Below are 24,722 nucleotides of genomic sequence, written 5' to 3'. Positions count from 1 at the left end.
TATGATGGCTCGGTGGTGGCTCGAGGGATTTGAGTCGTGGCTCAATATGGGTAGGTTAGGTTTTGAATTTTGGCTTGGCGAAGGGAAGGGCTTGAACCATGGTCCATGGGGGTTGATTCATTGTTCATGAGGGTAGTTTAGATATAAAAAGGCTATGATTGAAATTTGGGATTAAAATATTTGAGTTTGAATTAATTCAGAAATTAAACGCTTCAGGTTTAGTAATTAAGGAATTAAATCAAAATCCCGAAATTATGTTAAATGAAAATATTAGAAATAAAATTTAAGCTTAAATAATTATTTGAGATAATTAATTAATCAAAGCAAAAAACAAAGAAAAAATTTAGACTATGGCGTGACTGAATTACTACGAGTCACAAGAATATAATTAAAAAACAAAAAATAAAATCTTTGAGTCACTCAAGTACTTCTTGCCACTGGAATTAATATAGTCACTGAAGTACTTCGAGCCATTTAAAATAGTCAAGCAAAAAAAAAAAAAACAAAATTTTAGACTACATGGAGATTTGGAACGTTGCATGAATCAATTCATGTTTTAACTTTCCAATTTCCTAAAACCAGCTTCAAATCTACAACAAAAAATCTCCAAAATTAGCATGATCGATTTCAAATGGACTATGACAGTATAATACAAAGAAAAACTTAAACTTCAACATGTAGTAAATTGAAAGAAGGCATCAATGAGAATTATAAATGCAAACAAAATAATTTACACTTAAAACAATGACACACACTAAAAATCAGTGGAAAATCGACAATAAATTGCAAAACGACACACTAAAACGAGTGGCAAATCGATAATTAATTACAATAAAAACCACCGAAAAATCGAGATCGTGTTCAAAGCCAAGAAACATCAGAAATTTGCAGAAAAGTGTAAATATTGCAAAGAAAAATTCTTTATAAAGAAAAGTAAATAATGACAAAAAAAATATTTGTATCTAAACATGAGACGAATGGATTAAGAGACAAGCAAATAGGGCAGTAAGTAATTTGAAACATAAAATTCCCAAAAACTTAGAATTTTTATGAAAGTTTCAAGTCTCCTAATATATATTGATTAATTGATTAAATTATATTGGATCTTTCATCGTGTATTATTTTCTACAAGTTTGCATATACCACGATAACAGCATAGTGACTCTTGTTTCTTCACTTTTCATGCTTACTAATCATTCTAATTTGTGGGATGTTGAATATACCTCTTAAAACTGGGTGCTTATCCAAATTCTGTTTTGTTCTCATCTTTTGATCTTTCCTATAATATGCTTCTTAAAGGTAATGCTTATTCTTCTGGACTTCTATACTTTTTCATTTATTTCACATGACAGAACTTAAAAAAAAGCTATTAAAATTAACACACAATTCCCCCTACATGATTATGTGGAATATAAACCTAGAATATTTATAAAAAAAATTCACAGAAACGAAAAAAGAAAAAAAAAAAAGATGAAATCATTGAATCAAGAGCATAATCCTGAAGCGTGCCATTTAAAGACTACACTATCAGTGCTTCCATCGCAAATGACAAACAAACTAAGAGCTAGTTGATTACTTTTGTAGCGTCCGATTCAAGTATCAACCGCGGCCACTGGAACCTATTAGCTAACAGAATTCCTTCCTTCACAGTCAAGTACAAACTTGAAAAATCGATTAAACTTAATTTTTTTGGCCATCGATGTCATTGGCCGGTGGGCTTTGGTTGCTGGTAAAGATTTCGGCGGTGTTTTCCCCTGGATGGCCGATCGATTTCAGTCTCTTTCTCTTCTTCAGTGGGGAAACTGGGATGGATAGGGTTTAGGATGATTGGACGTGTGGGATGGGTGGAGAGAGAGAAAATAACATTTTTTTTAATGTAAATACTCGTAAATATATTGATTAAAAATCATCTATTACAAGTCGAACCAACCAAGAAAAAAATTCAGTACCATTCACCCAAACAAAAGGTGAAGGAGAAGAAAAAGAAAAACGAGTAAGATTATGAGCAACTTTATTCGCCGAGCTACGAACATGTATGATCTCTGATATCACAGGGGGCCTCAATCGCTCTCTAATATCTGCTGCACAAATTCCATTATATCCAAGATCATCATGATTAGTAGTGACTGCCAGCACTGCCAATTGGGAATCGGTAGCTACTTGAACATCCGAGAAGCCTCTGTCGTATAGAAGAATAATGCCTTCCCGGATCACCAGAAGCTCACCATGTACTACTGATATGGGCTGATTAATCTGTTTACCAAACGCTAGCATCAAACGACCTTGGTTGTCTCGAACTGCTCCACCAATGCCAAATTGATGTCTATCCTCGTTCACAGCCGCATCCACATAAAGCTTTAAAGTACATGATACCGGCGGTTTCCATACCTTTTCTGATTTATTCCTCGGTGAAGCTTCCTCTATCTTCTCCTTGGCCCGAGCTTTTTGGAATTTAGGAAGTATCACTCAACTCCAGGAGACATTCTCTGCTAACGGTTTCTTCTTATCGCTATGAAGGAAATTTTGCTTTTCTCTCCAAACTGCCCATGTGTGTATTGCAAATCCCTCAAATTCGGCCGTAGATAGTTGTGTTTTCAACCATAAACAAAACTCCAATGTGCATGATTGTGAGGCTCCTCATAGAACGAAAGCAAACGATGTATTCTTCCGTAAATGTTTTATTGTCGCACAAAGGAATAATGCATGGCAAGTTGAATCCATGGGGAAGTTGCACAGGCTGCAAGATTCAGTAACCGGAACATGATGCCGAAATAGGTTCTGGTTAGTCGGGATACAATCATGGGTAATATGCCACCAAAATAGGCGGATCTTTGGGGGAACAAAAAGACTCCAAATAAAGGACCACCATTCTTCATTAGGATGTTCCGATTGGTGTTCCGGTGTTGAGAAAAGCCCTCGTTGAAGTTGACATCCATCTTTCACAGTATACTTGCCTTTTGTATCATATCTCCAGAATACAGAATCACACACATTATCTGCAGGAATTGGGATCTTAATGATTTCACCAGCAACATATGGGTTAAATCTGGCGTATATTAGTTCAGTATCCCATTTTCCTTCCCTGATTAAAGTACTTACTGTGTCCGCTCGATCCCAAGGGACTAATGGTGGACCCAGAATAGAATCCATGCTAGGTATCCATTTTTTCCTCAAAGATTTTTATTGATTTACCATCTCCAACTCTCCATAATAGTTCTTTTGGAGAAGATCTTTACTCCATATCAACGATCTCCAAATGTAGGAAGGATTACTTCCCAAGCCCGCTTTTAGAACCGATCCATGTCTGAAATATCTACCTTTCAGTACTCGACCAGCAAGAGATTCAGGATTGCGGATGAGACGCCATAGCTGTTTTGCAAGAAGAGCTTTATTAAATTCAACCAATTTTCTGAAACCAAGGCCTCCCCTGCCTTTCGAATGGCAAAGAGCGCCCCAGGTTTGCCAGTGCATTTTCCTGCGTCCATTCTCTACTCCCCACCAAAAATTTGCACACTCACTTTCAATATTTTTGCAAACCAATAATGGTAGTTTAAAACAAGACATGGCAAAAGTAGGAACTGCTTGAAGTATTGATTTGATAAGAACTTCCTTGCCCCCTCTGGAGAACCACTTATTACCCCACCCTTGGATACGTTGAACCACTTTGTCTACCAGATATTTAAATTGAAGTCTCTTACTTCTCAAAGATACTGTAGGTAAACCCAGGTATAAATCATGTTGTTGCACGATAGGAATAGTAAAAAAATTCTTTCTCGTATCCATAAGTAGCATATGAGTATTAGGGCTGAAGGAAAGAGCTGACTTGTGATAGTTGATGATTTGCCCCGAAGCCTTCTCATATAAAGACAGACAGTCTTTCACCCTTGCTCCTTCTTCCATGGTCGCTCTAAAGAATACCAGACTGTCATCTGCAAAGAACAAGTGAGACACTGAAGGGCTAGTAGGTGCAATCTTAACACCTCTGAATAAACCTCTGGATTCAAACGTATTAAATAGAGAAGAGAGACCATGGGCACACAGTACAAAGAGATAGGGTGAGAGGGGTTCGCCTTGTCGCAAACCTCGGCTCGGTATAATAGGGCCTGCCATGTCTTGGTTAATTCTGAAGTAATACGAGACAGATTTAACGCAATTCATCACCTTCGCAATCCAATTTTGTTCAAAGCCCATTCGTATCATCATCATATACAGAAAATCCCACTCCACTCTATCATATGCCTTGCTCATATCCAATTTAAGGGCAACATATCCACTTCTACCAGATTTTCTGTTTCTCAACCAATGCAATACCTCAAAACCCACAATAATGTTATCTGTAATTAGGCGTCCTGGAATAAAAGCACTCTGGGAATCCTCGATAAGTTTCGAGAAAACTTTCCTGAAACGATTGGTGAGGGACCGAGATACAATTTTGTAGCATACATTACATAGAACTTTCCAAGTCTCGAGAGAGGCTCGATCATTAAGCACCCTGAGTACTGCCTCTGTTACATCATTGCCAACTATATCCCAAAACTTCTGATAGAATAGAGTAGATAACCCATCCGGACCAGGGGCTTTGTCGGGATGCATATCAAATAGAGCACGTGTGATATCTAATGCTGTGAAAGGAGCACAAAGAATTTGGTTCATCTGATCATCAACTTTTGGTTCAATTGTTTCCAGAACATGCCCAATCTCGGCTTCAGTTGGTTTAGATGATGTGAATAGTGTCTCAAAATATTCTAGCACAATTTTTGAAATACCTCGATTCTCTCAACACCAATCACCATGACTAGAAACCAGGCCAGTAATAGAATTATGATTGCGACGAACAGAGGCTTTTGAATGAAAGTACCTGGTATTACGATCCCCATCTTTAACCCAAGAAATCATGCTCTTTGCCTCCGGTACATCTCCTCCTGGGTTGCTAGATCCTCTATCTCACTTTCAAGTTTTTTGATCTGGGACATGTTATCAATCCACTGAGCACTTGTCTTGATCGTATTTAGTTGAGACCATTTAGATTTAAGTCTCTTTGGAATACGTCGAAAACTATTTGCATCCCAATTAATCAATGCCCCTCTGCATGATGCGATGCGCTCAAGGATTGGCAGATGCTGATCTCTGGTGCCCCATCCCTGTTTAATCACCTCTCTACACTCATCCGCCAATAGCCGGCCCTTCTCGAACCGAAACCTCATATCCCGAGTCTCACTTCTAATATGTTCTTGCAATCTATCCCGAAAACCCCGAACCCAAACTTGAATTTTTTTTTCGAATCGAACCATGTCATGTTGGCGGGTCAGGTCCGAGTTTGACACCCCTAGGTTGTGTGTTCTATCTATTATTTCAGAAGTGGGTGGTTCCCGAATTTCTTCGAGTGTTATTGTTCCGTCTTTTCGATCCAGTAGAAACTCCTTACCTAAAAATTGACATTCCTTGAAACAAACACTTTTGTTTCATTTGGATCATAGAAATAATATTCAATAGATTTTTTTGGATATCCCACAAAGTAGCACAAATTGACTCTACTGTACAATTTGTCTCTCACTGCCTGATTCACATAAGTTAGTCATTTCCATACTCTTAAGAAAGAATATTTTGGAGGTTTTCTCATCCATATCTTGTATGGAGTTTTACCATTGCCTTTGTATGGGTTTTGTTCAACAACATTGCCGCAATTTTAAATGCAAATCCCCAAAGAGATGGCGTCAATTTAATGAATCTCATTATAAATCGAACCATGTCCATCAATGTTCGTTTGTGCCGTTCTGACACACTATTCAACTGGCAGGTGGGGTCTACTATGAGAGAATCTAATTCTCTTTAAGGTAATATTAAAATTCACTATTTAAATATTCTGTCTCGATCAGATCGGAGTGTTTTAATACTCTTTTTTAATTGTTTCTCTACTTCAAATCTGAATTCTTAGAACTTTTCAAAAACTTCATACTTGTATTTCGTAAAATACACATACTCATATCTCGAGACGTCATCAGAAAATATTCTTATTATTTTCCGTTTCTATTTGCAACAAACAAATGTAACATATTAATGATGGTTTACAAAAAAAAAAAGCCGCAAAATTCAAAGAAAAAAACGACTTTCATAGAGAAGGTCGACAAAATGAAGTAATATCAATTTTGTGATAGTTTTCCGACGGTTTAGACAGTTCTTAATAACTGTTTTTTGAGTGAATTTTTTTTAAATATTAATATTTTTTTATCAATATTATTAGATTTTTGTATTTTGTTAAATATGAGTTTGAAGCATCTGCCACTAAATTTTAAAAATTTTGTACTAAGTCTTGATAAATATATATTTTTTATTTTTAAATAAAAACCAAACGTATTGACTACTCAGTTTAAGTGTATATATACAAGTGTAATTATTAAAATCAATAAACAGTTATATATAGAATTATATATATATATATATATTTGTGTAATTATTAAAATCAATAAACAGTTATATATAGAATTATACACACACACACACACACACATACTTGGTTTAAAATGCAGGATGGTTTTAAATTTGTACACAAATGCTATACTACTACTAACAGAAATTGATTTCTAAAATTTTCTACCATTATTATTTTTATCATTAAAATTTTTTTTAAAAAAAATAAATAAATATTTTAAAGGGGATATGATCCTGACTCGAGTTTTCAAACTCGAACGCTTCGATAAACCGAGGGTATGATATCATTTTTTTAAAAAAATCTTAAAAAAATTTGATTTGTTAATCCAATTGTTATCAAAAGGATACTTGGAGATCATATCACATTCCTTCAAATACCACGAGTCTTGTTCGATTACGATTAGGAGAATCCTAGTAGGAGACAACTTTGTTTGACTAATATTATATATTTCCATTTGAACTCATCCTCTCAATTCCAAGAAAAAAAGAAAAATTCTTCGCGTACAAGTTCAGGAGATCCCCAGCCACAAACCAATACCCCACTTATTCTATAATATCATATGCTTCACAGTGATCAAACACATATATCCGCGCTAACCGTCTCCGCCTTCCGATCCTTGGCCGTTTTCTCCGGTCGTATATTATATATATACATAAACTCCGGTTGCAGGGAAAGGCGCGTACAGTCACAGATGCCGCACGTGCACTTCCTCCACCACCACGGCCGCGGGAGGCGGGAGGTGATCGGGAGCGGGGTTCGGAAGGGGTGTCTGGCGATCATGGTGGGGCAAGGGGCGGAGCAGCGGAGGTTCGTTATTCCGGTGGAGTACTTGAACCACCCGCGGTTCACGCAGCTGCTGAAGGAGGCGGAGGAGGAGTACGGGTTCAATCAGGAGGGCGCGATCAGTATCCCATGCCATGTGGAGGAGTTCTCGGAGGTGACTGACTTGATCGACAAGGAAACGGCGTCGCATCAACAGCACAACCATCACCATCACCATTTCTTGTGCTTCAAGGCTTCTTGATGAATGATGATGGCTTTCACACGTTGTCGATTTGTTAGGTATTTAGGTTTTATTAGTAAAACTATTTTATTTTTGCCAAAGAATGCGATTCCCTTTAGATTTTGATTTTTTTCTTTACCAATTTATTCGATAATAAAAAAAAAAATCAAAACATAAAGATAAAGAGGATGACAAAACCAAAAAACAGGAAATATTTGCATCAATTTTGAGAAAATAATCTAAGGTCTATTATATCCAAATCTTGTAAAATATAGAGTAGGCATCTCGTGAGATGGTCTTACGAATCTTTATCTGTCAGACGAGTCAACCTTACCGATATTCACAATAAAAAGTAATATTTTTCATGGATGACCCAAATAAGATATCTGTCTCACAAAATACGACTCGTAAGACCGTCTCACACAAGTTTTTACCAAAATTATATTGACCAACCGCATTAATTTTTTCCTTATCGACGTATATGAGAAGAGTAGACATGCAATTCCATAGTAATAGCTTGAATATGAAACAAAGAGGAGCATAAATACTATTTATTCAAAAATATGCAACATTTTCTAACTAATTTTCAATTAATTTGCATGAAACTTAAATTATAATCACAAATATATCATCATCTATACAATATCAGTAGTGTTAAATTGATAGTATATTTGTAATTTATCTATAATTATTATATTTTATATTAATTTTTTTACAAAAAAGTAAATTATAAATATTTTTAAATTATAGTCTAAGTTTTTTAATAATTAATTCATCATTTTAATCTTGAAAATAACATGAAATTAATCAGTATAAAAAATTTGTGTATTAAAAAAATTATGAGTGCGAGGGCATCATTATCAATGATCTTCGTAAACACGATATAAAAAAGTTTTTGAATCTATCTAATAAATAATCCATCAATTTATTTTATTTTATTTTTTATTAATTTATGCTATCTTTATTAATACTTTTAGCTTGAATTTATTTTAATTTCTAAAATATTAAATCATCACACGCAAAGGAAAAATTTTGAATAACACCGAACATGATCAAAGGCTCGCAAAGTTGTAAACAACTAGCATCATGTTACTCTTCTCTTATTTTCTTCCCCAAAACGTGGGAGACTTTTTCGTGAAGGGTGGTCGTTATTAATTTTTATAAAGTCATCAATTCTTTTTTACCCCCGCAATTATTAATAAAGTAAAGAATCGGCTACCATCTACAAATATTCAACATATTTAATAAGTCAATTATTACCCACCTGATAAGTTCTCGTACGTCAATCTGTTGACGTTGTTTCGTTTGATCTAGTTGGCTATATGGACTGTAAAAGAGTGATGTCGGATCTTAACGGATAATATTATCTCTGCTGGGGACAAGGCCGACGGTAGAGATAGGGTAACACTGATCTCTAAGGGATATGAGACATACACCACCCCGGACTCATATGGCTAATAGTCCAACCTATTAGCACTCAAGTAGGTGCACTCTGTGCTGCCACAAATGTAAGAAAATAAAATTGCTTCTTGACTAATAAATGTAGTTTTTGCCTAGTGGTAAGCGCTTGATTTTAACAATTGGTGTCAGAGCGAGATCATGAGTTCAAGTATCTCAAGAAGCATATTTTTATAGTCCTTGGGGGGAGGAATGTTTGTGTTTGCACAATATTTTGATTTGCGAGTGTGCCAGGAGCAAAAATGCACCAATTTATGTAAAAACAATGAAAATCTAACTTCTAAGAATCATGACGATTATGGACATTAAATTTGATTGTTCGCTATAGTCCCATAAATAAATACAACGCCAAAACGAAAGAAAAGACAATAGAACTTGATGAAATAAACTCCTAACATGATTGTGTATCAATAAATCAGTAGAAAATTACAAAAAACATGAAAAATATAACAAAATAATGTTAGAATATGTGCGTGAATGCTGAAATATGACTAGAAAAACATGAAAAGCTTGAATAAATCTATGAGAATTCTGCAGGGAGCTTCTTGGAGTTTTTGCGATGTGTGTTGTGTCTTCTCTGTGTTGACCGATTCCTTCCTTTTCTTCATTGTACGGTACGGTTTCTTCCACTCCTTCCGTGACTCACGATCTTCTCCTCTTTTCTCCCACGATCTTCTCCTCTTTTCTCCCACGATCTTCTTGACTTATTTTAATAAATTTAAATCAATGGAAATCTATCTGTCATATTTGGTGGACTTTCATAATTTAACTGGGCCTCCTTAATTAAATTGGGCTTTCATAATTAAATATTTTAGCCCAAAAAATTGCCCCCGCAAGAATTGGACCATTGGGCCAAAATGCTTGCATATTAGCTCAGTTCCAACCCATTCATTTGTAGCGGCCCATAAATGTTTCTCTGTGAATTGGGCTTGAAGTGGTGGGCCGAGCAACCCAAGTCCATTCTCCCTTGGACTTTGAATTTCTTATATTGTCTTATCGTCTTTTGGGATTCCCTCCCCCACACTTCAGATCCAAAACTCTCATGTTCCTGCTCTTCTTCCTTCTCGCTACCCTTATCCGGTTACTCTATGTTGCCACTATGTAAGCTCGCCGCTCCGCCAGCCCTACACCTCAACCGTGACGGCTCTCAAGTCACGAGTCATCAGTATTTTCTTAGAAAGATATACGAGTCCCAAAAGCATTCATAATATTCATGATTAACTTATGGCCCAAAAAGTAGAATGTCAATACTAAAACCCAAAAACCAACATAGTTCAATTCCACCACAAAGCCAACATGCATTAAAATCAATTAATTTCTTATTTCATGTCGTATGTATAGAAATTCTAAAGCATATAAATCATATATTATCATAAAGCTATTAAACATGTGACGTAAGCATATTACTCAAGTAATCATGCAGGTAACATCATAATAAATCATATAAAGCATATAAACTTACAATTTGAGGCTTGACGACTGAGCTTCCTAGCACTGATGGTGGCACAACCCTTTACAGAACCATTGCTGTGATACCAACTGAAACATCTGCTATTCGTTTTGCTTAAAATGTACTATAATTTTTTAAAAAAAAACCCCTACTACCATCGGCCGAACACTTGCATAAAATAATTAAAGTATTTTTGACGCCATTTTAAAATAACCCAACTAAGTGACATTTAAAAATCCAAAAAAAATAGTTTAAAGCATAAAATCATTAAAGGTTTTACCAACCTAAAAACATTATTTGAAAAATATAGCACATACTATAACCTCTCAAAAGCCACTCATAAACATAAATAAAAGTCATAAAATATCTTTAACATACTTAAAACCATAAATCATAAACTAGTGCGGAAACTAGCGTCCGTCCCCGGATTATATGCACCTTCAATCCAGCAAAGTCAACCATCAAGACCTCCCTTAACATTATTATCATAATCACCTGCATCAATCACACATAGTGAGTCTAAATACTCAACACATCATAATCTTGATAACAAGTAATACATATACATATCACAGACAATAGTGAAAAATAATTGTACTTAAATTATCATTTTCATGAAGATACATAAATTTTAAGCATAACATTTTCGTAAATATTTTCAAGATGCATAAACTTCAAAACTTGAACATTTTCATAAACATTATTCATATCATCATCAACATATTCATATTCATATTATCATCAACGTATATGTATTCCTTTTTCTTTCTCGTTAAATTCAGATCGTTAATTGTGACTTTCGTGTTCGTCTACGTCTACGTGTTGGGCGATGGATCCATCTACATGTAACCCACAGTACTGGGCGGCGGGGACACCAGCAACACTTTCACCAGTCAACTGGGCTTTGGCCTTACGTATTAACATATCATCGTATACATATACATATTCATATCCGTATCCAAGGAAACACGATCGTCGGGCTCTCAATAGGACCATAACCCTCACGAAATTTCCAACATATCATCGTATTAGTCACAATTACTTCACTTCCTTCAATGTTTCATATTATCATCACTTTATAAAATTTAAACATGCATGTAACGTTTTTCTTTTAAACCAAGCATGCAACATGTCTTTTAAATGTCCATAATTAAACCATAAAATCCATAAACGTTTTAAAAATAACATTTTAACGTATACATATCCATGAACATTTAAAATAACATTTTAACATATAAAAATTCATAAACATTCAAAATAATCATATTAGCATATAAAACAGCATTCAGGACACTGCCATGACGTTCACTAATTTCTAGGTGTAAAATGACCATTTTACCCCTAGACGTAAAATTTCACGTTTTTGACATTTTCTTAATTTCATTGACTCTAATATGTCTCAAATAATTATTTAAGCTTAGATGAATTTTCTCATATTTTTATTTAGCTTAAATCGATGACTTTTCAATTATTCTTTAAACAATACGTATTATTGCGTTTTAATCCCGAATTAAACCAAACCTTAATATAAAATTCTCAAATTAAAAAATTAGACTTTTAATGATTATTTGAGCTTAAATATAATTTTTCATAATTTTATTAAGCTTAAATCTAGGCGTTTCCCGATTCGTTTTTAAACTTAGACGTACTTCCCGGTTTTGACTCGTATGGACTCGAAACTTAACCAAACTTTACCAAAATTGAACCAAAGCTTAATAACACCTAAATAACCCATATTCAACCCAAATCAAGCCAATTAGAACCCATGAACAGCCTAGGATACCTACTGAAATTTTGTTCTTATTCCTTTGAAAACCCGAGCCACCCTAGCCTTGTAATTTTCGATCCTAGCACTCAAGCGACTCGGCCAGCCCCTATGAGCCCTTCCTAGGACCATGACTGAACCCCTAACACGCTGCTGGACAGTACCTAAAAGACCTAGAACCTCAGCCCCACAACCCATCAACTAAGCATGCACCCATTTCCCCCAAACCCGTCCAAGCGCATGCATATCTACCTTGCCCTTCGAGCCACCCTCTTGCCCCAATCTTAGGAACATCATGCAGCCAACTTAAGTCTACTGGACCCTCCCTAACCGCAGCTAGCAGCCGTGACCCTCAAAGACTCCTAGTCGAAGAGTCCTTTCCCTTAAGGAGTCTATTTTCGTTTTTATTCCTTTCCTATTTTTTCCAGCCCTTAAACATACAATTAGGGACCCTTAAACATGTGGAAAAACATCGCTTCAAGTACCCCTAGGCAGCCCCTTTGTGCATCATTATGAAGAGTTTTAAAAAATGAAAATACTAGTTTTGTGCATGTATAGCCATGAAAACGAAAATATAAAAGTTGTATCGTGTTTTTCATGCAATCATGTATCAAACACATAATATGGTGTAAAAGATGAGAAAAAGGATATTAAGACGTGCCTTTGCGTTTAAAACGCACGATTTTACGTTGACAAATCAAAGAACGACGACGATGAGACGACGTCTTGAATTTCCTAGCAATTATCAATGCTTTTTCCTTCAACTTTTGATCTGTGTGCCTTGACTTGTGTGAAGGGGAGATTTTTGATTGTCTTGGGGATGTGGGTGTGGGGCTGTGGTAGGGTATGAGTAGGTTTTAGTTTTAAATATAGCTAATTAATCACTTAAACAAACTTAGGCCCATTAAAGAGGTTAATTAGGTCCATTAGTGATTAATTAAAATATAAAAAAATTATTTTGTTTAATAAAGTTTGTGAATTTATTAGCCCGGTCGCCAAAACACTCGCATTTTTGTTGAAAAACCAACACCGATAAAAATTACGTCCCGGCGTATAAAATTACCTCAAAACTACTTATTTTCAAAAATAAGAAAAAGCATCACTCTTAATTTAAATAATTAAAAACAATTAACCAATGAAAATATTTTCTATTTTTCAGTCATCGGTCTCCGTTCTTCGATCGCAACTCGAATACCTTCAAAAATACATTTTAATGCAACCATGTAGAAAAATATATTTTAAACATGTAAATATGCACAAAATAATTAATTCATGCAATTAAAACATTTAATTAAAATACAATGAATTTAATAATTGCATGCATGTAGTTTACGTAGACCTTTAAATTTTCGAGGCGTTACAGTTACAGACAATAAGCAATTGAGAAAGAGCAAGAAAATTCTCAGTTACAAAAAGCTAATGCCTTATCAGAGTTATTCATAGCTTTCAGGCTATATTTCGAGCATTAGCACAAGCATTTATTGTTATTGTATTCGATGTTTTAAGATCAGTTGTGCTCAGTAAACATATCAGTTGTGTACTGATAAAATTGTAATCATACTAAGAGTTTCAGTTTGGCAGTGTTTAGGACCAAACTGAAGTTATAGTTTCTATAATCAATCAAAACCTTTTAGTGAAAATCATATCCTTGAGATAGAAGGGGTGACGTATGAGCATTTGAAGTCTCCGAACATCCATAAATCTTTGTGTTCTTCATCTTTCAAGTATTCAATATGTCCTTCAGTTTGTTTCCACACTTTAAATTAACTGATTGACATTGACAACAAGATTATCGAAATCAGTTTGTCACTAAACTGATTCACCCCATCGAAAAGTTTCGAAAAATCGTAAAGTGTTATTCAAACCCCCCTTCTAAACACTTTCACTCAACCACCGATCCTAACAAGAACAATATCAGGCTCAATCTCGGTTTGAGCTTTTGTCATGAGTATCAAGCTCGAGTCGTTTAATATATATATAAATTCTCGAACTCAGCTCGAGTTTGGTTCATTAATAGCTCGTTTATCATATTTAACGAGTCTGACTCAAGTTCAGCTTATTAAGCAAGCTCATTTTCAAGCTCGTTAAGCAAGCTGAAAAACTCGTTAAGTGGGCTCATTCAGATAACTCGTTTTCAAGTTCGTCAAGCATACAACTAAGCTCGAGTTTGAGTTTTAGTTGAGCTCGTTGAAGATTAAACTGAGCTCAAACATACAATATAATGCATCTCTATAAATTAATTCAAAAATCAAACAAGAAAAAATAAAATTTTCATAAATAACTAAAAATACAAATTTAATAACTTAAAAAATAAACTTAACACATCATTGAACATCCCAAAATAATACATCGAACTCCCAAATACCAAATAAAAATAACATTACAATAAAATCCATTACAAAATTTCTCACACACAACTACGAGCGAGCTGGTGAGCCAACTAAATGAGCTGAGCTCAAGCTCAAACTCGCGAGCTTATTGACAAATATGTCGTCGAACTCACGAGCTAGTGAGCCACCTAAACGAGCCGAGCTCGAGCTCAAACTCGCGAGCAGGGGCGGATTCACTGTAGGACCGGGGCCCCCCCGAAATTTTTTAAAAAAATTATTACCATATAAGATATATTTTATTATTTAGTATATATATTATTTGACCCATAAAAATTATAAACTATATATAATCAGTCTAATAGTTAAAGGCTTTCATGATTAACGCAAGTGGTCTGCGTTCCATCCTTCTTTTTTTACATTGCTCTGCGACTTTTTTAAACTTAAATAATGGGCCTTTACAAGGGTCAAGGGCCCAACTTAAAATCTTTTAATTAACAAAAACACAATGAAGAAACCCATTTCAAATAATAACCTAACATTGTTCAAAAAATATCCTATATTGCCGACTGAGGAGGATTCTTGCAATTTTTTTTCTGGCGTTCAGGAATTGAGCAGCGGGAGGTAAAATTATTGCTAATTTTTTGCTTCATTTTTTTATATGGTAAAAGATTTAAATGAAAAAAGGTAGAGATATTAGGATTAACAACAATATTCGGCAATATTAATACAGCCGAGACACGCAATGCGTTGCTTCTGGTATGTGTTCCTCTTTAGTTTATTCAATTGCCTTTCTTCTCAATTACCCGTTCCACATTCTTGTTTTTAAGGTTTTTAAATTTTAAATGAATACATTATATTTTATGGATAAGCTTTTTTTCTCCTCTTTTTTTTTTCTCGAATTAAATGTGACTACATGGTTGAAGTACTTTATGGGTAAGCTTTTCTTATGATTTTTTTATACTATTATCTGTAATTCTTAATGATTTGGTTATATTATAGCATTTAGGTTAGAGAAATGACTTTTGACAGATGTTAGAATTATATGAGCAAATGCACAAGACTTCTTCTTAAGCAAAACACTGGAAAGGGAACATATACCGATGTTAGAATTATATGAGCACCTTGCAAGTTTGAATTTTATGAGCTTGGAAAGATTTTAATAGCTAAAATTCGACTTTTTTATTTTCACAGGCTTCATATACTTCAAATGGGAAAATCAGTTACAATTGATAAGTTTTTTCAAAGGAAGAGAGTAAATGAATTAGATACAGCTGATATTTTGACCTCATCAACAAGATCAAATAACAATGATCTTCCATCTGAAATTTCTCCTAAAAGATTCAAAATATAGAAATTGAGGAGATTGATCTCAATTCTTTGGAGCGTGATCCAGGATTGCGTCGACAAATTTGGGAATATCATCATAACCAACGTGAAGAGATTCGTCGAACTTATTTGAATCTAAAGGCATATCAACCTATTCTTGGAGAATATCCACTAGATAAAAATATTAAGCACCCTCGAAGATTTAAGTCTGCTTGGTATGATAAATTTCCTTGGTTGGAGTATTCACCGGCTAAAGATAAGGTATATTGCTTTCCATGTTTTATCTTCAACAAGCCATCAGGATGCTCAAATCAAAATGCATTTACTGTTGATGGGTTTGATAATTGGAAGAAAGTTAATAATGGAAAAGCTTGTGCTTTCTTAGGTCATATAGGGAAAGATAATGTATCTTCACCCCATCGTAATGCTGAAAAGGCATGTGATGATTTGATGAACCAGCCGCAACATATCTCAAGGAGATTCGACAATTTTAATGTTGAACAAGTTGCAACTAATCGTCTTCGGTTAAAAGCTCACATACATGTGGTCAGATTGCTTGCACTTCAAGGAATTCCATTTAGAGGTCATGATGAGAAATCTAGTTCGTCTAATCGTGGTAATTTTCTTGAATTCTTGGATGTGCTAACCATGTACAATGATGATCTTTCAAAGGCAATTGCAAGAGCTCCAAAGAATGCCAAGTATAGAAGTCATGATATTCAGAAACAAATACTTCATGTGCTTTCAATGAGAGTGAAAAATGCAATTCGTGAACAAATTGGAGTTGTAAAGTATTGCATAATTGTTGATGAAGCCCGAGATGAGTCAAAAAGAGAGCAAATGTCTATAGTATTGAGGTTTGTGGATACTAATGGATTCATTCAAGAACGTTTTTTTGGGCTTGTTCGTGTATCTGATACTGCTGCTTTGACTTTAAAGAATGCTATATATTCTGTTTGGGTCACTACAATTTGGATGTTCAAAATATTAGAGGTCAAGGTTATGATGGTGCTAGTAATATGAGGGGTGAGTTTAATGGATTACAAGCTTTGATTGTAAAAGATTGTAAAAGTGTTTATTATGTTCATTGCTTTGCTCATCGGTTACAATTGGCTTTAGTTGCAGCATCAAAAAATGTGACATCTATTCATCAATTTTTTGATAAATTAACTTTTATAGTTAATATTGTTGGTTCTTCATGTAAACGCAATGATGAATTGAAGAATGCTCATGCGGATGATATTGCACATTTGATTGCTATTAATGAACTCGAGATAGGGTGTGGACTTAATCAGATAGGTACTTTACAGCGAGCTGCTGATACGCGTTGGAGTTCTCATTTGAGATCATTAGCAGGCCTAATTAAGATGTTTAGTGCATCGTGTACGGTATTGCTTAATGTTATGGAGGATGGACTTCCTTCTCAACGAGCAGATGCTACATCTGTATATGATGAAATGACTTCTTTTGATTTTGTATTTATCTTGCATCTTATGAAAGAGATTATGGGGATCACAGATATCCTTTGCCAGGCTTTACAAAATAAGTCTCAGGATATAATAAATGCAATGGAACTTGTGATATCTACCAAGAATTTACTTCAACATATGAGGGATAACAAGTGGGATGATTTGCTTGTAAAAGTGAAGTCTTTTTGTGAAGTTCGAAATATTGATATTCCTGATTTCAGTGCTCCATATATTGATAGACGAGGTCGAGTCCGTCTTCCTCAAGACAATTTCACCACTGAGCATCATTATCGTGTAGACATCTTTTATTGTGCGATAGATTCACAGTTGCAAGAAATTAATAGGCGCTTTAGCGATGATGCTATGGAGTTGCTCATTCTGAGTAATGCCTTAAATCCTAAAAAAGCAGTGGAGTCTTTCAGAATTGCAGATATATGTAAATTAGTTGAAAAATTTTATGCACAAGATTTTACAAGAGATGAAAAAGAGCAATTGGAGATTCAGTTGAAGCATTATGAGTATAATATCGTCAAAGGGTCTGATTATAAAAGTCTTTCAACCATTTCAGAGTTATGTCAATGGTTGATCAAGACTAACAAGTCTGTGACATACAACCTCATTTTTAGAGTGATCGTACTTGTGCTTACTCTTCCGGTTTCTACTGCTACTACAGAACGATCATTTTCTGCGATGAATATTGTGAAAACAAGACTTCGGAGCAAAATGGAAGATGATTTTCTCTCGGACGCATTAATGATATATATTGAGAAAGAAATTGCTAGAAATGTGAGCATAGAAGATATCATTGAAGATTTTGAAAATTTAAAAGAACGTCAAATTCCTTTTAGTTAAAAAATTGTACTTGATACTTAATTGAGTATATTTTTTAAGGAATTTTTGGCTTCCATCTTTTTGTAATATACTAATATTACTTTTAAATATTCTATTTATTTTTTTAATTATTGTATTCTTATTATTGAAATTTATATGCAAACATATTAATTATTTTCCTATTTTTGTATGTGTGGGATGGGCCGGCCCCCCAAACATATAATTCTGGATCCGCCCCTGCTCGCGAGCTTATTGACAAATATGTCGTCGAACTCACGAGCCAAATATCTTTAAGCTCAAGCTCGGCTCGATAAAATTTCCAAGCTCGGGCTCAACTCAATAAGTTTAACAAACAAACTCGAACGAGCTTTAACTGAGCTGATTTCTGTATAGCTCACAAAAAGTTCGGTTTGTTTACATCCTAAACTCTCAAAATGAATAAAAAAAACATTGAAAGTTTTCTTTCCCATTCCACCATAGATGACGGGTGAACAAACTGTCCTTGCAGCTTTTGTAGAAACTGAAGTTGAAATTTTGACTCGGAGCAAGTGTATGGTTTTCGAGATCGTCATCTTTAGACAAGCGATGTATGGACAACGGCGGCGATTTGGGAGGGAGACTATTGATGACATACACAATACACTCAGATCGTAAAAATACATGTGCGCTTGTTCTCAAATGATAGCGCCGGATGAAGTAAAATGGTTGAGACGAGAAGAATTGGTAAGATGAACACGGATTCGAAATTCTTGACTGGTTTACAGTTTTTTATAGTTCAAAATATAGACTAGATTAAAATATATTTTTGTCAGTTAATCGTTATTAGATAAATGAAATCTACGTAGCATCCGCTTTATTAAATACATTACCACCAAAAGATATCAATTAAACACTATTTATATAATAAAAAATAATAATTTTAATACAAAAATAATATTTTTTCAAAAATCGAATTTATGGAAAAATCTATATAATTAGTCAATTTTGTGAATTCATTGAAGTCTTTCTAAAACTAACGGATTGATCTCTTTATCTTGCCAAATATCCCATAAAAATTAAAAATTCAACACGCAATTCAGAGACTTCGTGTATTAAATCAAGAAATCAATTTCAGCATCTCCATCTACCCTATACATTCTGAATTTGTTCCCACCTAGTCAAATCTATCACAAAGACAAGAACACATGAAAGAACCCAAAAAACTGGGAAATAAATCGCGGTAAATGTCCGTCCTAATGGTAACTTTCGAAAATTTCTTCACCCATCATCACACAATATAAAAGAAGAATCTGAAAATATGAAAACTCAGAGAACTACAATAGCCTTTTCGCCTGGAGGAAAAATGTATTCGAAATACGGGCATTCGTGGCTATTGTCTTTGTCTTGTATTCAAACTTCGAACAGTTACACCGTGCAAGAACTTGGTGTAGCCGAGAAAACTCAATTTTCCATCTGATGGTCTGATCCAATCTTTGAGTAGGGAATAAGCAGTAGGGCCCAAGTTGAATTCCTGAAACAGAGATTGTGTGTCGGTGAGGAGCGTGCAGTGAAATGAACTCGAGAAGTCACAAACAAGGGTGAGGTGCAAACCTGCGCCAGTTCCTCGACAGAAGTGACACGATTTCCTTCTTGTTCAAAATACTGAAATGCTTCACTTGCGATATCCTCCCATCTCTCAAGAGCCTCAAGTTGATATGGACTAATAGATGCTGCACAAAACTCTTCAAAATCCATCTTTTTGTAGGATAGAGGTTCCATCTTCAATTCATGCATCAAAAACTCTTTTAAGTTTGAGGTAGCAATGAACATTGAGAATAAAACAATACCTTTTCAAGAAGGGTTAAATAAAACAATACCTTTTCAAGAAGGGTTACATGAAAGCAACGAGCAATTCGAGAAAACCCATAAAGTTCAACATTTGATTATGATACAAGGGAGGGAAAAAGGACACAATTATTACTTAAGTAAAAAATAAATAAGACGACACAAACCCAAGAAAGAGCTTTACAAGAAATAATATTTTTTACGGAACTTCATATCCAACGTGGAGCAGGAACAACTTTTTCCACAAAAAGGTATCAACTGGGGGACACTCAACTTTTTATGTTTAAGAATAAACCATAGGGTGTCTCACCTGATTCAAAATGTCAGCAACTCTTGATTCTCTCATGGCATCAGTTGCAACTCTCAAGAGAGCCTAACAATGAAAAAGTGGAGAAAATTTTCAAAATTTGAACATAAAACACATCGGTCACTTAAGTATCACTAACTGTTCTAAAATTATCGAGGAGACAAGGGGCGAGGAGACAAAGAATCACTAACTGTTCTAAAATTATCAAGAGAAACACAACCATCCTGTGGTTCCAGAAGCTTAAATTGAGCCCTTAAGTAAAATAGTTCTTCATCCGTCAAAGCTTTCGAAAGTGCCTGCATTATTCAGAAATCTGAATTTACCATTTTCAAAGACGCTATTAGAAATTTTGATTCACCCATAACCATATAATTAATACATACTCTCAGGGCAGCACGTCTTAAAGGAGTGGCTCGAATATATGACTTAATTAATTTGTACACTAGCATATCCAACGGTACAGCACAGTTTAGTCCCCTTACCCATGGATGGGCTGCAGATTAAAAAAAGGTCACTTCAAGAATAACACATGGCAATAATATCTGAAATCGAAAACCTTCCTTATACATTAAGCACACAACAAAAATATGATGAAAAACAATTTCCAACTTACCAAGTGCTTGGGCAGCAGTCATCCTCTTCCTATGGTCCCTATTTAGAAGCTTTTTCACAAAATCTTTGGCTTCTGCAGATACAGCTGGCCATGGTGCATCATAGAAATTAGGATCCGCTCGCAGAACGGATCGAAAAATTCCTGATTCCGTGCGAGCCCAAAAAGGTCTGCTTCCGCATAATAAGATGTAAGTTATTACACCAATACTCCAAATATCAGCTTCACTGCAGTATGATCTGTGAAGTACTTCAGGTGCCACATAGTATGCACTGCCCACAATATCATTGAGGCGTTGATCTGCAAATAACATTTGTGACTCCTTTGAAATTTGAAATTGATGATTGATGAAAAAGAACAAAATTCAATGCATATGCAGAGAGTATGACTTCACAAAAAATGTAACACAAGTCCCAAAAATATAATAAGAAATGAATCTGCATGTACATAATAGCAAGCTCCTCAGAATCAGAACGAGGAAAGATCATGGTTGAGCAAAGCTTGTACACATACATAGTCATACATGCTTCTGACTTAGCATGGAATAAAAGCTAGTTTGGACATATATTTCACAGTGCTAGAACCTTTACAGTCAAATAGTATTGTTTAAGTTCCTTCGCGCTGCATTTAATATGATTAGGAAGTTCAAACCTATATCTATACTTTATAACATACTCCTTGAGCCTATTGGAGGTGACACCAATTTTTTTTCCAGATTTTCCTTGTATGATAATAATATGTAAATTTGATTTCATATTAGTAATTTTACACATTTCTCATCAATTATTTTCAATATCTTTCTCAACTAACTATTATAGATAAGATAAATAACTTTCCAATTTATTTATATATCATTTTAGATGTAAAAAATCATAATTATCAAATATTTGAGAAAATCCTAATTTTATAAAATCATAACTAAAATTAATTATTTAAAAAATATAAATATATTATTTATATATAACATATAATACTAAATACCCGCATCAAATGTGCGGTGATATAGCCCATTCTACAGGTTCAATATAAGCAATTTCATTGTTAGTCTATTTCACCAAATTTTATGAACTCTGGATTGCATATGGTACTTTTCAATTAATGCACCGATCATCTCAAATATCATTAGAACATAAAAACAATTAGACAAGCGTTCAAATCTTATGAATTTAGTGAGGGAAAAATTAACCGGATAAGATATTCTTGCTTCGATCGCCATACAGTAGAGGACTATATGCATAACAGGTTAGAAGAGCATACAACAAAAATGAGAACAGAACCATACATCATGATTAAAAAAAATTCAAATCGGACTGAATGTTTCAAAGCATAAGCACGGGGATAGAATAAAGCATGAACATAGACAGCCGGTGAAATAATGAAGATTGGGAGCTAAGTAAAGATGATAGGGTCATTGGGTCAACCTAGTAAAGGTGACCCTAAAGGTCTAAAAAACTGACGATGAATCTATATATCAATCATCGAATAGAGGGCAAGTGAGAGAATTTCTACCTGGCCTAATGAAATCAGATAGACCAAAATCTATGACCTTCATGGGAGCATCTTCATCTTTCGTGGCAAATAAAAAATTCTGCTGGGAAAATGTAAAGATAATTCATATTCCAGGGTACGAGAATGTAGTGAACCACGACACACAATTTCTTTTGTACAATTCAAAGTCATATTACATGTCACATAAATTTACACAGCAATATGAGATCGTCGTACCTCTGGCTTTAGGTCCCGGTGTACAACGCCTTGGAGATGACAAAAGGAAACAACACTCAACATCTGCACAACTATATTCTTGGCATCATCTTCTGTATACCTACCACCTCTGCAACATAAAAGAAGTGAGATATACTTTCAAGCTGATTATAAAAAGTTCAGTGCAGTAAGATGAATACTCAACCCAAATTACCGTGCTAAAATTCTATCCAGCAGCTCACCGCCTTCACACAATCTGTCAAAAGCCAATGTTAAGCACTTTGTAATAGACACATTTCTCCAGCTACATTTGTATTAGCAGAAGCTTATTTGAAATAAGGGGCATAAACATAGAACATAAGACAGAGTTTTCATTGGTTGCATCGTAATATCAAATAACAATAATCTGGAACAGGACAGAGGAAAAGTAAACCAGGATAATCTCATGGCAAGAAGAAAACTTGAAAAGATACACCTACTCCATAACAACATAAACGTTATGTATATCCTCGAAAGCTTCGTAAAACTGGATCAGGTTTTTATGTCCAGACAAAGCTTTCAATATCTTCACCTCTCTCCGTACGTCTTCAATCGCTATAGCTGTTGTCATCTGCAAAACGAAAATCTATATTTTGAGCAATGATATTCAATTTTCAACATATCTATTAAAATTCCCATCAATGTGGAAAAGGAGAAGTAAATCAACGTCAATAATAATAATAATAAATAAAAATATGACATAGCAAGAACACACTCCAGCTAGCATCTAAGCTCGGTTACTGGACCTTTTTCCAGGAATTTAGCGAACAGAAAGATTCCAATTATTCTACAAGTTTCAAATTGTGAATATCGTGTCTCTAGCGAATCCAAATGTAAACAAAAAACCCGGTTATTTTAAGATTAGGAATCACTCAAAAAAGCTCAAAGAAATGGCGACCACCAAAGATTTTTCAGAAAAAGAAGCAAATATTACATCTAAATTGTAAGCACATACCACACACCTTAGCTTTGGAAATGATCTTTACAGCCACCTGTTGATTCTTCAGATCTCCTTTTTTCCCCTTCGCCCAGCAGGTATGGCCGAAATGGCCTCGCCCCACCTCCTTACCCAACTCATACTTGGCCGAAAAATTCCTAGAATATCCAAAGCTCTTATCGAGGGCCCGCTCGGCCCCCTCTTCGCTACCTCCGGCTTCCTCCGGTATAGGCTTCGTTGGCGTCGCCACGGGTTGCCGCTTAAAAAATGCCGACATAATCGGCTTTGCCGGCGATGGAGGAGGCAAGGGCCACCTAAACTTCCGACCCGGAGTCCTCGCCGGTGAAGGCGACGGTGCAACCCCGGCAGGGTACGGACTCTGCCACGGACTCGCCGAGGAGTAGTGCGCCGGGGTACGCGCTGCCCCATTCGCAGTAGCAGACGGAGTGTGCGGTGCCGATTCTGGAGTTTGACGGCGGCCGTTGTCGGCGACGGAGGAAGTTGGAGCGACTTCGTCTTTATCGACAGAAACTAAAACATTCTTGCTGCAACAATGCCCCATTCAAGAATCTATACCCAAAAGTCAACCCAAATCTTCGGCAAACCGACCAGAGCTCAGCTTTGTTAGCTGCGACAATGGCCGGATCTTATAGAATCTGGTCCTCCGATCAACAAAAAAGTCAAAGTCCACAAATCCGACGGTCAAAAGAAAATCAGGCGCCTGAATCCCGGCTAAAATACGTTACAGTATGCTAAATTTTCTTGGAAATATTCAAAAATTTTGAGAAAAAATAGACATTACTTTACAAAGGGATTCATTCATATTACTCCACAAGACTTTAGTGAGGAAGTAAGAAAACTCAAACGGCAAAGACTTGGTAAAACAAGAGAAATTAAGGGAAAAAGGAGTCGATCCTGACTTATTTAAAAAAAATATTAACAAATAAATTTAGATAAATATTATTCTGTTTAAGTGTAAATGTATCATTAATTTAAACCAATTTAAACTCTTAAGATTAAATCCATCTATCACATTCAATCGACTCCAAATTAGATTTCTCTTCCGTCGACCCCTTTCCAGCGACGATTCTCAACGCAAATCATCTTTCTCTTCCCGGCAATTCTCGACACAGATCCTTTCCGATCTAAGCAAACTCAATCGGACAAATGACTGACAAAAATATGATAAGATTAACGTTTATTTCGATTTATTGCTTCTATTTCTTCGACTCGCTTGAA

General features: G+C 35.2%; 2 protein-coding genes across 4 annotated transcripts; one reads left to right on the top strand and one right to left on the bottom strand.

Moving 5' to 3' along the window:
* Positions 1–7,121: 7,121 nt before the first annotated feature.
* On the top strand, positions 7,122–7,454 carry LOC142532270 (auxin-responsive protein SAUR32-like). Its single transcript, XM_075638588.1, has one exon. The coding sequence runs from the start codon at positions 7,122–7,124 to the stop codon at positions 7,452–7,454; it is 333 nt and encodes a 110-aa protein (XP_075494703.1).
* Positions 7,455–19,124: 11,670 nt separating this feature from the next.
* On the bottom strand, positions 19,125–24,380 carry LOC142532819 (CDPK-related kinase 3-like). Of its 3 annotated transcripts, none has more exons than XM_075639312.1 (11): positions 23,509–24,380; positions 22,987–23,117; positions 22,722–22,763; positions 22,529–22,637; positions 22,313–22,394; positions 20,807–21,103; positions 20,577–20,686; positions 20,385–20,489; positions 20,197–20,259; positions 19,653–19,820; positions 19,125–19,572 (listed from the first exon to the last, which is right to left on the bottom strand). In XM_075639312.1, the coding sequence occupies exons 1-11, from the start codon at positions 24,043–24,045 to the stop codon at positions 19,432–19,434; spliced, it is 1,785 nt and encodes a 594-aa protein (XP_075495427.1). In that variant the 5' UTR covers positions 24,046–24,380; the 3' UTR covers positions 19,125–19,431. The 3 variants fall into 3 exon arrangements, with proteins under 3 accessions (XP_075495427.1, XP_075495429.1, XP_075495430.1); XM_075639314.1 differs by having other exon boundaries at positions 22,313–22,391; XM_075639315.1 differs by having other exon boundaries at positions 23,502–23,680.
* Positions 24,381–24,722: the final 342 nt, after the last annotated feature.

Source organism: Primulina tabacum, chromosome 18 (genome assembly GCF_025594145.1).
Source record: "Primulina tabacum isolate GXHZ01 chromosome 18, ASM2559414v2, whole genome shotgun sequence".
In the NCBI taxonomy this organism is placed as follows: domain Eukaryota; kingdom Viridiplantae; phylum Streptophyta; class Magnoliopsida; order Lamiales; family Gesneriaceae; genus Primulina; species Primulina tabacum.
Note: the sequence above shows the minus strand (reverse complement) of the source record. Positions and strands in the feature narration are given on the sequence as shown.